At 38.8% G+C, this 14,593-nt stretch overlaps 2 protein-coding genes across 2 annotated transcripts in view; one reads left to right on the top strand and one right to left on the bottom strand.

Moving 5' to 3' along the window:
• On the bottom strand, positions 1–2,236 carry LOC138021877 (melatonin receptor type 1A-like). The gene is made up of 2 exons (XM_068868903.1): positions 1,931–2,236; positions 1–1,117 (listed from the first exon to the last, which is right to left on the bottom strand). The coding sequence occupies exons 1-2, from the start codon at positions 2,065–2,067 to the stop codon at positions 1–3; spliced, it is 1,254 nt and encodes a 417-aa protein (XP_068725004.1). The 5' UTR covers positions 2,068–2,236.
• Positions 2,237–5,783: 3,547 nt separating this feature from the next.
• LOC138020060 (microfibrillar-associated protein 1-like) overlaps positions 5,784–14,593 on the top strand; it is a 20,879-nt gene continuing 12,069 nt past the window's right edge. The window contains exons 1-13 of the mRNA XM_068867057.1: positions 5,784–5,969; positions 6,106–6,157; positions 7,361–7,466; positions 8,227–8,303; positions 9,205–9,280; positions 10,111–10,154; positions 10,681–10,741; positions 10,945–11,004; positions 11,244–11,300; positions 11,984–12,057; positions 12,410–12,518; positions 13,054–13,099; positions 14,140–14,192. Of these exons, the coding sequence (XP_068723158.1) occupies positions 5,909–5,969; positions 6,106–6,157; positions 7,361–7,466; positions 8,227–8,303; positions 9,205–9,280; positions 10,111–10,154; positions 10,681–10,741; positions 10,945–11,004; positions 11,244–11,300; positions 11,984–12,057; positions 12,410–12,518; positions 13,054–13,099; positions 14,140–14,192 (876 nt within the window). The 5' untranslated portion in view covers positions 5,784–5,908. The remainder of the gene's footprint in view (positions 5,970–6,105; positions 6,158–7,360; positions 7,467–8,226; positions 8,304–9,204; positions 9,281–10,110; positions 10,155–10,680; positions 10,742–10,944; positions 11,005–11,243; positions 11,301–11,983; positions 12,058–12,409; positions 12,519–13,053; positions 13,100–14,139; positions 14,193–14,593) is intronic.

The following is a 14,593-nucleotide window of genomic DNA, read 5'->3' on the forward strand; positions in this document are numbered from 1 at the left end:
TTACTTAGTCATATTTTCGTTGCTCGACACCGACGATTGTGACAAAACTTTCACCGGGATCAGTAGATTGGAATGTAGATCGTGACCTGAAGTGCGAGGCATCTCGATTTCTTCAGTGTTCAAACCTGGTGTGGTATCGCATACTCGATTCCCATCCTGCCATGTACACAGCTGCTCCAGCTTCCTCCGTAAAGATGTATTCATTACGCCGTATATCCAAGGATTGACCGCGCTATTTGCCTGGAGCATATACGGTACAGAAAGCCCAACCAAACGTGGATAAGTCTTTCTTATAGCAACTCGATACAAAAAGATAGCGGTGAAGGTGGGCATCCACATAACCACAAATGATAACACCAGAACATAGAATGTTTTGGTCAGGTTCACTTCATGGATGCTGAGACCGTGATGGGACGAGACTTGATTATTGTGTTGACGAATACAGCGTGAAACATAATAGTAACTATACGCTATTATGATGAAACTGTTGATCATGAATAGAATCACGGCCATTGAAGCGAACACCATCTCCGCTGATTCTTCAAAGAAATGCCAATTGCAGCACGCCATTAGCGGGTTAAAAGCCATTTCTGCCCAACCTCCGATGACAGGAATCCAAGTAAAAATAGCCACAAAGGTCCATAAGCTCGCAAGGTAGAAGACGGAGCGGTGAACGCTAAACATCTTCTTATAACTGTTTGACTTTAAGATGCAATAATACCGGTTAATGGCTATCAAAGCCATAGTTGGCATGGAAACAAGCGTGAGAAAATGCATGAAGAATCCGCCCAGTTCACAAATAGCAGAATTGTAGGGCATTACTCCAGTAATAAGTGATCCGAGAAATAGGGGTCCAGGGATGCATGCATTCAAGAGATCTGTTGCAGCTAACACAGCAATGTAAATAGTTGTCGTTGTGCGGAGCCTTGGCCTCTTGAACACAATTACAATGATAAGCAAATTGCCCACGAAGGAAGATAAGAGAAAAACCGCAGATAACACTGACTCAGTAACGACCAAGGCAGTACTTCGTGGAGGTAGCTCCATTGGTATCAGAGCGGGGTGGCACAAGGTGCTATATTCTGTGATGTGTCTTAATCGGGAAAACCAGCTGTCACTAGGAAATTAATAAAATATTCAATCATGTAAATGGTTTTTTTTCACCCTTTGTCCTTAAATTGCAATTTAATCCTTGCAGAAAACCAGCTTATGATTTACTTTACGGTAATGTCGGTACCATGTTTAGTGGAATATTTCGAACTGACGGAAAAGGGTGCTTTTCTATGTATAATTTAGAGTACGCTTTCTTTCACATGTTCCATACTGAAGAAACCTCAATTATCCACGAACAAACGAATGACAGATGAGAATAATTAACAAAGAAATAAATAAAAGATCTCGAAGGTTTCTAAAAAAGAAATGTCCAGCAGAAATTGAAGCCACGAATCTCCAAAACCATTATTCGTTCGGAAGATTGATATGTTATTAAAGACTATGCTTCCTGTCACTAACAGCAAACGTCAAACTAGAAATTAGCAAATGATGGTTGACTGCAATATCACTGAAACTTGATGCTAGTGATTGTTTCTCCTTTGTCGGCGTAGTTATCGAAGAAAGTGCTGAGGAGGTAGAAAATAAAATCACGCAGGATCAAGAAAATTGTCGGGTGTGGCTTTTATGAAAAAGCAGCAGGCTATACCTTTTTCACTAAGAAAATTACTTAATTGTCTAAGAAGTACGAGGATCACCCCTCTATTTCGTCAAAATTTACCCTTCATTATTTGTTCATATTTCTTTTTGTAGTGGTTATTAAGAAATTCTCAAATAAAGGGATAAAAAAATCACTGCTCTATGAAATTAACGTGTGTTTGAAAAACCAACTAGATTAAGTGTTTAATCAAGTTAGGATCGATTGCACAACAATTCTTACCTATCCAATGCTATTCTGGAAATCTGACAATGACGCTCACTGAACTGAAAGGCACCAGCCGAACTAGAGATGACTAAGTAATTGGCAGTCACTGCGTAACAAAATATTCGGCTTATTTTGTATTTGCAAGTAACCATTAAAATCCCCTACAATTGTAGGTACATGTATGCAAAGCTAGGAATGAAGATTTACACTGAAACCCGTGGAAAATGCAAACTTGTAGAGTATTTTCTTTGTTTGGCAGTAGGTGACTTGTTCATTCGATGAAGCGATCCAACCTTTGGGCAGCTGGCGAAAAAAACGACAACAACTGCATGAGATAACAAGCAAAACGCGTTACGTACCTGTGTGTTAGATATCCTGTCTTTCAATCGGAAACGGATAATATCAATTATCAAAACGACATGCTTAGCAGGGAACATGTGCAAATGGGAAAACTCAATTAACGATATTATTTAAACACGTACAAGTACAATGAAAATGACTTGACAGTCAAATAATTATTGCTCGCGATAATTTAACATTGACGTTTCATAATTTTCGATTCCCCCACGAACAAGCCTATCCGATTGGCTCGTTTGGTCACTTAGAATTAGGAAATGTCAATATTCTAAATTATCATGTAAATTGCCAATTCCGTAAATTTTATTATTCGGAAAGAAACTCGGCATTGACAGTAAACCCCAATTTTCGGTTCTACCGTCTTTTTAAGAAAGTTATTTGATTAGTTGTAACCAAAAAATGTTTAGGCTTCAAGTTAAATTTTTTTAAAAAACTTTATCTCCAAACTGAGTGTTGTGTGCCAACAATCATATTTACGTTCATATCTAACTTCAGTTTGCTGATCAGTTTGCTGATCATCGGTCCATTGCGAATCAATGAGATAAAAAAAACCTGCCTCGCTGTGCTAACTGTAACTTTAACTGTACAAACCATGCAACGATTTTTAGCACTATTAATGCGAAAATGACATTTTTTGACGAAGTGTAGGAGAGCAGCAGTCTTCACTTTTTGGCTCATTTGGTATTTAATTAAAAAATGACTCGACAAGTAACACTGAATTGAGCAATAGCCGGCCGTTTATTATATATATTTGCATTTAATTTTGCTTTCAACGTGAGGAACAGTCATAAAATTGATAAATTACATTTTTCAAGTAACCGTCCAATTTTCGTTTTCCCAATCTAGACATGACTATACTCAAGAGAGTATTTCCTTTTAAAGCTCGAGACATTCATGCTCAGGCACTAATTTTAATGAGACGCAGGATGTTTTTGTATCTGACGATAGTTCCGTCGTCACATACACAACCTGTGTTAGGAAAACAAAAGATATGAGCGAATAACGTCAATACGCATGAGTTTTCAGTGCAACATGAAGATGCAGCACGTACGAGATTTCAACTGGTAGCGATGCGCTGTCCTTTTTCAGACACCCGTGGGCAGTAAGGAAGAGAGATGAAAGGACCTAGAACATATCGAACAAATCCTTTCCTAGCTAGCGGCTCAGTCCCGCCCCCAGGCTTCTTTTCTAGAGTACTGCGTAAAAAAAAAAAAAAAACACTCCGACGTATACGAAAACTCCACTTTTAAAACGACTAGTAGCTTAGTTTTTTGTAAAGAAAGTGGACTGGCGCGGGAAAAGATACCAACACAAGATAAGTTCCAGTCCTTTATCGCATGTCCACGCATACTATGACATCTTAGTTGACATCTTTCCTCTTTGAAAAGAGAACATAGGTGACAACCGGTCTAGCGAATAAAAGTCCCCGACGGTAATCAGTTCTGAACTCAAGGAGAAATAATTATTCTTCACAAAGCGAGCAGGTCTTGTACAGTCATCGGAATTCAACAAACTTTAACTGGTGTACAACCTGAATTGCCGGTACAGCATAAACGAAGACTTAAGATACTATTCCATAAAGCGGGCAGGTCCTTGTCTGGTAGGTCCTGGGGGCCCTGGCCTGGAACCTACAACTAACCCCAAGATCTCGCACAAGATCGGACATAATACTCTGAGGTGCATTAGTAGAATCTGGAATATCAGAAGATACTTTAAGAGATGGTTCATCAGATTCCATCTTCAGAATCAGTCACAACTTGTACAGTGATGACAGGACGAAGGTGTCGTCTATTTCGATGGAGAAGTGAGTTTGACTGAGTTTAGACTTCATTCGATCTGGGGTGCTACTTTTGATCCTTGGGTGGTTTGGTCTTGTGTATGATGCATAGGTCCTACTGTCAGGAGAATAAGATGGTGAGTTGTGAATCTATAGGGGTAGCTCTTAGACACAGCATTGGCATGTGTGGGTCCTGTTTAGATTTCCTAGCCTTGACTAAAATGTTTCCTGTCGCTCAATGAACCCATGCAAGAGATTGCAGGTATCTCGGGCTCGAATTCGAAGTTCTGTGCTGAAAACGCCATTTTTCGGAGAACTACTCGTAACTGTGAGAGTCATACTTGGGGCCATTGTCAGAAATTATTCTGGTATTCCTTGTTCAGACGGCATTACGCATTTTGTACATTTTTAGTGAATTATTTTCTACTTTCGAATGCCCCATGATGCTGTATTTGCCCCCCCCCCCCCCCACCCCTTCAGTTCAGGATCAGTAGAGTGGAATGTAGATCGCGACCTGAAGTGCGAGGCATCTCGATTTCTTCAGTGTTCAAACCTGATGCGGTATCCCATACTCGATACTCTCGATTCCCATCCTGCCATGTAGCTTCTTCAGCTTCCTCCGTAAAGATGGATTCATTACGCCGTATATCCAAGGATTGACCGCGCTATTTGCCTGGAGTATAAACGGTACAGAAAGCCCAGTTGCACTTTCTTCAACGGTTTCTGCAACTGGTCTCGCAACGTTTTTGGCCCTTGCAAAATGCAAGGTATGTTACAACGGGCAATGGTTCTTGTAATTTGTCTCGCAATGGCATTGCGCGACAAGTTGCACGAACATTTGCACAGTGTAACAGCGCCTTTAGATTAAAGTGCGTTTGAAGCGGTTGATTCCTAGGAATATCACAAGGACCTGTGCTCAAGCAATTCTATTAGTTTAGCGGTCCCGACCGAAAACGGCACTTTCCAAGATAACGCGCAGAAGCTATTTTAAAACAATTTACCGGAATCTAATAGAAATTGTATGAATACAGAACTTTTTAAAGACTTTCAAAAAATTTTTTACCTACTAGAGTACAAAGCGAATAGTAGATCCGTTGATTACACCATTAATATTGTAATTATTACTTTGTTCGAAGAACGTTTTTTGGTCTCTTATTATTGTTATTATTCTTGCTGGGGACGCGCTGTGGCTGCGCATGCGTAAGATTTCTTTGACACGTAGAAGGCAGGCCAAGTAGGATTCGAACTCGGTATCCTCTCATTCAAAGACAATCGCGATGACCACTGATTCCGGACGCACTACGCGACAGATTGACGGGGGAATACGTATTAAACAATTGTGTGCATGACCGGAAACGAGTTTTTGTGTTTTCGTTATCCGGTCATCGTATGACTCGGTACCACATATTACCGGGCTGATTATATACTTTTCTAATTCTAATGGTATTTTTGAGAAAAAGTATTTTTAGATACCATCGTAGAAAGTTGTAAAGTATTTACATGTACTGGTTTTGATTGGAGTCAACGCTGTTCACAACAGTTTTAAATGTGAACACATATTCTGCGACTTTGGACTTGGGACTACGGAATTGAACAAGATATTGTAACATAAAAAATCACTGAAGTACTGTGAATTTTAAAGAAAATCGTATGAAATTCCTTCGAACGAAGTGTAGGCTCCCGAGAGAATCTCGAACCTATGGAGCCTGGAAGTGACATTTTGTCAGCGGTCTCGTCAACTAAGCAAACGTCCGCCATATTGGATTTTATGCCTTAGTCTGCCTTTGTGTGCCTGATAGTGTTCTGATCATAATATTTTTGAAAGTTTGGAAAGTGTAACGTTGTCGAGCTTCAGCAGGATGGATCGAGGGGCTCCTATTAATTGCACAGCAGGCGCTGTTCCTGTAAAAAATGAAAAAGGTAAGCTAAAATTACACGGCAATTCTGTGGTAGCGTTAATTATCGTATGTTGTGCATCGCAGACGCTTTCAAGATTGCTGGCTATTTTGTTCTTTTTGCTTTCTTAACACGTTTATTATGTGATTGCAATTTACAGGAGAATTAACCATGAAGAAAGTGAAAGTTAGTAGATACGTTGCTGGCAAGCGGTAAGATTGCTTGTTTGAATATAGGAGTGAATTCTCTTATCATTCAAATCATCGTTTGACACGGACTACTCGCTTCCCCCCCCCCCCCCCCCTCCAATTTCTAGATGTATTCATTAAAGAGTAATTCACCACGCCTTAATCTTAGTGAAATATCAAGCTCCCTTCAAGTGTACTGTGACTTCAGGCTGTACAGTATTTGTTTGTCACAAGCCCTTCAAGCTCATGCAGCCAGCTGGTCGACTGGCAAAGATACGTAGACCACAACATTGGGAACTTCTTGTCTTACTTTTTGAGAAAAGTGTTTGGGTTCTTATTTACATGTGGCGTTCCACGGTGTTAACTGCTAAGGAAGTGAGACAGGGCCTACTGTACAGTTTAGAAGCCTTATGGGATGCACGAAAGTAAAGAGGGTGACCTTGAGGTTGGGGAGAGATTTTGTGTGTGGAAGAAGCAAGAAGCAAGCTGGTAGATTAGTGGAATCGGTGGAGGAGTTGTGTGAAGAGATGGAAACGGTGAGAGGATTCTGTTATTTGAGGGATAGGGTGAATGCAAGTGGTGGCTGCGAGGTAGCTGTGACAGCAAGAGCAAGAATTGGCTGGGTGAAGTTCAGGGAATGTTGAGAGCTGCTGAACTCAAAAGGTTCTCGCAGAAGGTGAAAGAATGGTTTATTGGAGTTGTGTAAGAGTGGCGATGTTATATGGGAGTGAGACATGGTGTCTGAGGGAAAATGAGATAGCAATTTTGAGAAGGACTGAGAGAGCAATGTGTGGTGCAAAACTGATGGAGAAAAAGAGGACAGAGGACCTGATGGAGATGTTGGGATTGAAGGAAACAGTGGTTCAGATGGCAAAGGCAAATGGAGTGAGATGGTGTGTTGAGGAGGGATGATAGGCATGTTCTGAGAAAAGCATTGGAGTTTCGAAGTAAAGGGCAAGAGGAAGCGAGGACGACCAAAGTAGACATGGGAGGACGCAAGTGGAGAAGGAGAGCAAGAGCGTTGGTTTGGAGAAAAAGGACACTATGAATTGAGCGAGATGGAGAGTGGGAGTTAGAAGATTACTGACAAAGTGGGGTAAATCTGGCCACCCCCGTTTACGGGGATAAACCCGGATCAAAATTGGATTGATTGATTGATTCTTGTAATTATGCTATACATTACATTGTAAATGTGTATTAAAATTGTAATTATTCCACAACCCTTAGACCAGAATATGCTAAGTATTCAAGTGACGAAGAAGATGAGGAAGAAGATATGTTGGGAGAACCATTTGTTAAAGAACGTGAAATTGATGAACAAGAAATGGACAAGGTATCTAGCTATTTTGTTGATCTGACTGCTTTGACTCTCGTAATGATTGTCTGCTGTCTGAATGCTGTAAGATTCCAACACAAAGGTGCAATCATTGTGTACTGTTTAGAAGACCATACAAAATTTAATGTATGTTCATGTACCTTATCTAACATGCATATGCATATGAATGTTATCTTAAAACTCCACCTACATGTACTATGATCATGGAAGTATTATACAGGCTGACGTCCTACAGTGTATCTCAACCCAGAAAACGAAATGTAAACTGCTGTGTGACTCTGTGTGATACGCGTACAATGTATATGCACCGGCATAATATTATATTAATATATACATTTAAGTCCACTGCATGTACCATTGCAATTGCCATTACATTTACTTGCAAATTCATGCTCACAATGATATTGTTGATACAGAACAGCCTGAAAACATTATAGGGAAATGGGGGTGGCACTTTCAGGTTCCTTCTGCAGGTACCGGAGCACAGATAACGTAAAACAAAAGAAACAAAAGACAGAAAACAAAACAACACCAAATAAAGACTAGTCCCAAGTGACCAAAAATACAATGCCTTCCGGTACATGCAGAAAGACCCCACTTTCATGTTTCAGCAGATGTTTCCTTTAAGTGATTAAATTTACTGTATGCCATTTGTTTTCTTTTAAGTTTTCCTTTTGTCTTTTGGGAAATAATTGAACTACTGCATTTAAGTGATTCAAGTGTCTTAAAGTACTTTCTTGGATATTGTGTTGTGTAGGTTTTCCAGAAAGCTGAGAAAACAGACAGAAGGTTGCGTCGACTTCAAGAAAGAGTTAAGGAAGAAGATGATGAGATGTGAGTATTACTGACCAAACTACACTGTAGTGACTTGACTTACAGTACTGCTCAAAAGGAAGCTACCAGTCTCAAGAGTGGCATAAATTTTGATAAAAGTCCGACGGCTACACGAACGTTTGCAAATTTAAACGACAAAATGACGCTCTTGTCAAGCATGAAACAAGAATCAAAATTACAATACTGTTAAAAAAGAAATCATGCCAATTGAGTAATGTTTGGTGTTTTTACTGCCGTGGTGTTGTAAACAGACCTCTGTGAAATTCTGTATGAAATAAAGCAAATTTTGGATAGTTTGTGTTTTTGTTATGATTTACTAAATTAATACTAAACAAATTGCATTCTAACGAGCAAACAACATTACCGGCACCTAAAACTTATTTACAAGGTAATGTTGTATTAAAAATTTTCATTGTTTTCTAATTCAACTTAACACTTGAACAAAAATTAAACTATGTACATGTCCTAAAAATAAATGATTAATATTACACCTTTTTTCCTTTGCAAAAATTTGCTAAATACGACAACCCATTTGCGACATTGCGTTATCGGACTTAGATTTTATGGGCGGGGTGGTGGTTTGAATGTCGACATGCATTTGGAATGCATGAGTTTCACAATAATACAGTGTACACTGCTGTCAATTGCATTTTTCATTACACTTTTCAAGTCAGGTGCTCCGTTTTGGAGCAAGAGCTTTTTCGTGAACATGTTAATTAATCTTCGGAAAAGTTTCCGTTCAAGCACACAATTACAGTTTTTCGAACTGTCTCGTCCCTAGAGACGAGACGCCTTTGTAGGTTATTTTCCACAACTTTCTAGTTTCTTACAATGTGGTTTCTTAACTTTGCAGATCTTGTGTAACATCTTTCTTATCAAATATTTTGTCTTCCTTCATCAGGGAAGAAGGTCACAGACGTCGTCCACATGAGCCTGAAGTGGTTGCCATGGGTGATGAAGAAGTATCTGGAGAAGAGGTACATTGTACATGTACACTGTCTATACATGTGTATTTTAAAGTCCTCATGAATTATTTTTGATTAAATTTGTTTCATTCTAGTGACCATTTCTTAAGTGTCTGATATGTACAGTATAGTGGATTGTTATACTTTCTACTTTTTGTACTTTCTGACTTTGTTGTTTTCCTAAGCCCATCTCCGCTCTTTTTCTCACTTTTTCTTCTCAGTCTCATTAATGAGTCCTAAGGCAACTATGAAGCACCGGAATGTATACCAATAATAATTATTAATCGTGTTTTTTCATGTCTTTGGATATCTAATGAAATGCAGTGCACCATTCCCCGGTGAGAAGGGTACAATACCTTTTGTGGTTCAAGTTTTTTCGTGGTTTAAAAAAATTAATTTCAAACCAGTTCAACTTAGATTTTTCTTTGTCTAGTATTCATTACAATCTGAAACAAAACAAAATGAAAATTGAATTGGATTAAAAAAATTGAAGCCCAACAAACATGTATATACAACTTGATTAAAATACATTTGATATGCATAATAAATTATGTATTATTCCATTAAAAAAATGTACATGTAACACTGAATAATTCAGCATTTATTCTTTGAAAACTTCATCAACTCGTGCCTCTTGCTTCAGGGTATCCAGACACCTCGAAACAAATTATTCAGCCTTCGGCCTAATGCTTTCATATATTTTTCAGTGTCTGGATACTCAGAGGAAGCACTTGAACTCTTTTTTGCTATACATGTATTACTGCCAAACAATAATTATCTTCACACAAGTTGTGTGTGAAGCTAAATGTACATTGTAAGGTCCTCTTTGTTTTCTGCCAAAGGATGAGGGGAATCAAAGACGTGTGCAGAGAATGGAAGAGAGCAGGTGGGCTTTTGAGGGTGTTTTCTATACAATTCTTGCCACACATTGGGCATTACTAAACCACGCAACAGCGAAAGACCAAATTAATACTTAAAATTAATTTGTATCAAGATTGCGCATCGAGACTCCTTCCACTGGAGACCGAGCCTACCCTCTTGCAGATGCCACTAAATTCTCAACAGGACCAACATCTGCTGCATTTGTTTCCTTGTGAGTTGCGGTGTTTGAGAAAAAAAAAGTAAAAAGAAGTAGCTGTTTTGGTGTTTCATGGTTTAGTACCTGGTAATGCCTATACAACTGCTACCATACTGCATCTATTAAAATTGTGTTTTTAGCTCCCTTTGACCCTTCGGCTTGTTTAGAGTTCAAAATCCTTTTGATGTTTATTGAGCTTAAAGTAGGTCTTAATTTGTGAAGAAATGTCTTTTCTTTAAAGGGAAGCCCCAACACTTGTTTAACATTCATGTGTGCCAACTTGTATTCTTACATGTAGACTAGTGAAATAATGATTTTTCCCTTATTTTTTTAGCGATGAAGGAGAAGAACATGAAGAAGAAGAAGAAGAAGAAGAAGAAGATTTAGATGAAGAGGTTTGTAACAGTTCCATTTCTTAGCTGAAACTGTTTTGGTGTTAATTTTATGTTATTGTTATTGCGCAAAGCTTGTCAAGATTAGAGTGCATTGCATTAATTATTATCAATTAATAATTATTAGGGTTAAACTACTGTGTGTGTAGCATAATGTGATGTACAAATTATAAATCTTCACAAGAGAATGTGCCCTTTTTTCTTAGGCCATAGAACGAAGAAGATCAATGCTGAGGGAAAGAGCAAGACAGAAGGAATCAGAAAAGGTACAACCTGTGTAGTGTAATTGATTTAACACAAAATATTTCAGGAATAAATAGCATTTGTTTTGATTTCTGTACATTTGGATCATTCCATTTTACCCACTACTGTACACTGAACAGAAGTCCTAAATTACATGATGTGCTGTGCATGTACATGTATTACACTGTAATTTTCCATTCATTTGAAATCTAGTGAAGAGCTGATAGTCTGGAATGAAAATAATAATGATTTTCTGTTTCAGGATTTGCTTGACCTTGAGGATGAAGCAAAGTCTGATGAAGAAGAAGAAGAAGAGGAGGTAATTTTCAAAATCACCGTTTTTATCGATTTTTTTAAATGAACTTTTATGACTTCTTTGGTTGTGGATCGCTGTGCATTAAGGCAAATTTACATACATCCCGTCAGTGCTCGGGCTCTTTGCACAGTCGTTTGCCCAAGTTTGATTCAAGTGGGATTTTTGGAAATGACGAGCCAATCAGACTATTTCTAGTTGTGTTACAGTGTGCAGCAAAAGACTGGAATTGGGCCAAATATTTATGTACATGTAATGTGCCCATGAGAAAGATAATGCACTAGTTTCATTGAAACAAAGTACATTATGCACATCTACATATATACTGTAATTAACCTACTACTGTTGGGTAGACAGGTTTGGATCAACAGATCTTAGCATTCACTGTGCAACTGTACACCAAAAAATAATGTTAAAAGAACCAGATTAATTTAACCCTTTGATACCCAAACCGGCCTGAACCAGCCAGACTTTTACTTTGTCTAATGCCAGATAGTTTTATTTGTCAATGGGTTAATGAATTACAGTTTTGCTTTATTCATTTTTCTGCCCTTGGAGTATGACTAAAGTTCCAAGGAAATCAAACAGGACTCATTTTTGTTTGGACTTTATCTAAAGCTGTAGTCAGTAAGAGTTATGCTTTTGTTATGTGTTAGAATTAATTTTTTTTTTGGTTTTGTGTTTTCCAGTCCTCAGAATATGAAGAGTACACAGATTCAGAGGAAGAAGCAAACCCAAGACTAAAACCAGTGTTTGTTCGAAAGTGAGCGAATGACAAACTTCATGAGCTAACAAAACTGTTTGTAAATGTTACATGTATATTTTTGAAGTTGTGATGTTTACATGTTTCTTTTTAGCAAAAACTCCCACCCCTCCCCTCCACCTTGCCCCCTCCCCCCCCCCCCACCCCCACACACACACACATGGAGGGAATTCGAGATTTGTCTGTTTCCTTTGGTCGTTATTTCTTATGATGTGGATGTACATGTAGCTTTGTGGTTCAGTCTGACTCGTCCCAGAAAATGCACTGGTAGCATTTTAGAACAGCAACCATGTTGCTACCTGTTCACTGATTTGGTTACAGATGCAATCAGGAAGTTTGTTATTCTTTTTAGGAGTGACAGAATTACAGTACAGGAACGTGAGAAGATGGAACTTGATCAAGAGAGAAAAGAGGAAGAGAAAAAGAAGGCAAATGAGGAAAGAACAAAAACTTCTCGCAAGGTACACGTCTAAGCCTTTGCTATAATTGGAACTACACAACCAAGGTACATTTGTATGTTACCGTATTTACTTGAATAAGCGCCGCCCCCGATCAAGCGCCGCCCTCAAATAACTGCCGCATTTGGGACAAAAAAGCAAATAAGCGCCGCGGTCCCAATGCGGCGCTTATTCGAGGAGTTTCCTCAAATTAAAAGAAGCTGAAAAGCAGCTCTAACACAGCATGGAGAATTTCTTTGCATCAAAACCGGTCTTCTTGAGTTTAAAGTGATTGCACAGTACACAGTATTTCACTGCTCTTCCATTAAGTAAAATGCCGTAATAGTCAAATGGTCAAAGGCGTTTCTGTTAATCACCGTACAGAAATATTTCTGTGTGGCGTCCAATTTTTAAATAATCGCCGCCCTCGAATAAGCGCCGCACTTGAGGCGCAAAAATTTGAATAAGCGCCGCGCGCTTCGCTTATTCGAATAAATATATGTACATTGCGCAAGGAGTAGTAACTTTTAATGGCTATTTGGTCTTTTTGCTTTTACAGCTTGTGGAAGAGCTTCTGAGAAAAGAATTGCAGGAAGAACAAGAAGGTACAGTATGAGTATATAACAGCAGTTCAGCAATCCCCCCTTCGAAAACGTTACTTATCCATTAGAAGGAAGGAAGAAAAGGAGAAATTTTCTGAGAAGTATCCACAGCTGTTATCCATGTTTCGGTAGCCTGCGTAGCTGTCGGTATCGTTGGCGCGAGAAGCAAATTAACAAGCCACAAAGCCGGCTTCGCGGCTCGTTCAATTTGCGTCTCGCGCCAACAATAGGGAGCTTAAGCGCGCGCGTTTGTGAGACGCGGACTGCAACCGGAAGAGAACATTTCGCTTACCAGGGCAGTGGTGTCTCCCAGATTTTTATATTAATCATCTGTAATAGAGAAAAGATACTTGCATGTACTTAGTACTGTAAATGTGGTTGTGTTAAGACAGGTTAAAAGGGAAAACAGCTCACTTTCGGTTGCCGTCCGCGTCTCAAAAACGCGTTTGCTTAAGCTCCCTAATACCGATAGCTACGCGGACTAATGTTTTGGAGTCTGAAATAGGAAAGTCCTGATCTGCAAAATAATTACTGATGGTGAAAATTTAGTCTCTTTAGATGAGGAAGAAAAGCAAAAGGCACTTTACTTATAACCATTATAATAATAGGTCGCAAAGAGTCTCCGATGTTGTGGTTTGCCTTAAATTGTGACATTTTGCGCACGTTTTGTGTTAGAAAACTGCAAGAAAGTTAACGATACGACAGAAATGATGCCAGCTGTATCTTAAGATTATGGTGTTGTTGAAAATACCGAAAGGGCTTGTCAAAACGCGCCAGCTTCAGACATTACACTGCAAGTACGTGTATTACCGGCTACTGAAGTAAATAACTCATCGTCGAACTTTTGTCGACCTTGATTTGTCAGTAAAAAAAAAAAAAGAAAGAAAGAAAGAAAGAAAGAAAGACAAGGGTCCTTTCCCGTCTTCTTTGTTACATTCTTGTTGTATCGAAAATCCTCTTAAAAATCCAATCTATGCATACAATGTATTGTACTGTGGATTGCATCCATCCATGGATTATCACTTTTTATTAATTTCTTTCAGTTGATGATGTGGAAGACGTTATAATAACAGACGATGAAGATGATGAAGAGGAGGTGAGACAAGTACACATCTTGTTATCTCTTACGTTGTTAGATTTTCTTGTGCAATTTTCTTGAACAACATTTCATGATGGCGTTGAATATAGCGTCAGTTAGGGTTAGAGACAGAACCCCTTGCAACTTTAAAAAGATTGATTTTTTTTTTTGCTGTATTTAGATATTAAGCTAATTCACAATCACCTCTCTACTTAAGAAATCAGAGAGTAACAATAGATTATGTGCACGGCGGCCATGTTGGAGGACCAAAACAATTAAAGATATTTGCATAAAAATAACATTTATTCCTCAATTCATTTTTTTTGTTTCGGTCCTCCAATATGGCCGCCGTGCACATACTCTATTCAAAGGAGACAAACATGCCAATTGCCACAGGGATACCAGTTTGCCATTTGGGA

The sequence above is a fragment of the Montipora capricornis genome, chromosome 10, assembly GCF_036669925.1.
Source record: "Montipora capricornis isolate CH-2021 chromosome 10, ASM3666992v2, whole genome shotgun sequence".
In the NCBI taxonomy this organism is placed as follows: Eukaryota; Metazoa; Cnidaria; class Anthozoa; order Scleractinia; family Acroporidae; genus Montipora; species Montipora capricornis.

Bases quoted from the DNA above. Each gene is read 5' to 3' on its own strand.
- LOC138021877 (XM_068868903.1), bottom strand. From the start codon at position 2,067: ATGGTTACTTGCAAATACAAAATAAGCCGAATATTTTGTTACGCAGTG. The intron at 1,118-1,930 runs GTAAGAATTGTT...TTAATTTCCTAG, and splicing joins TCCAGAATAGCATTGGATAG to TGACAGCTGGTTTTCCCGAT.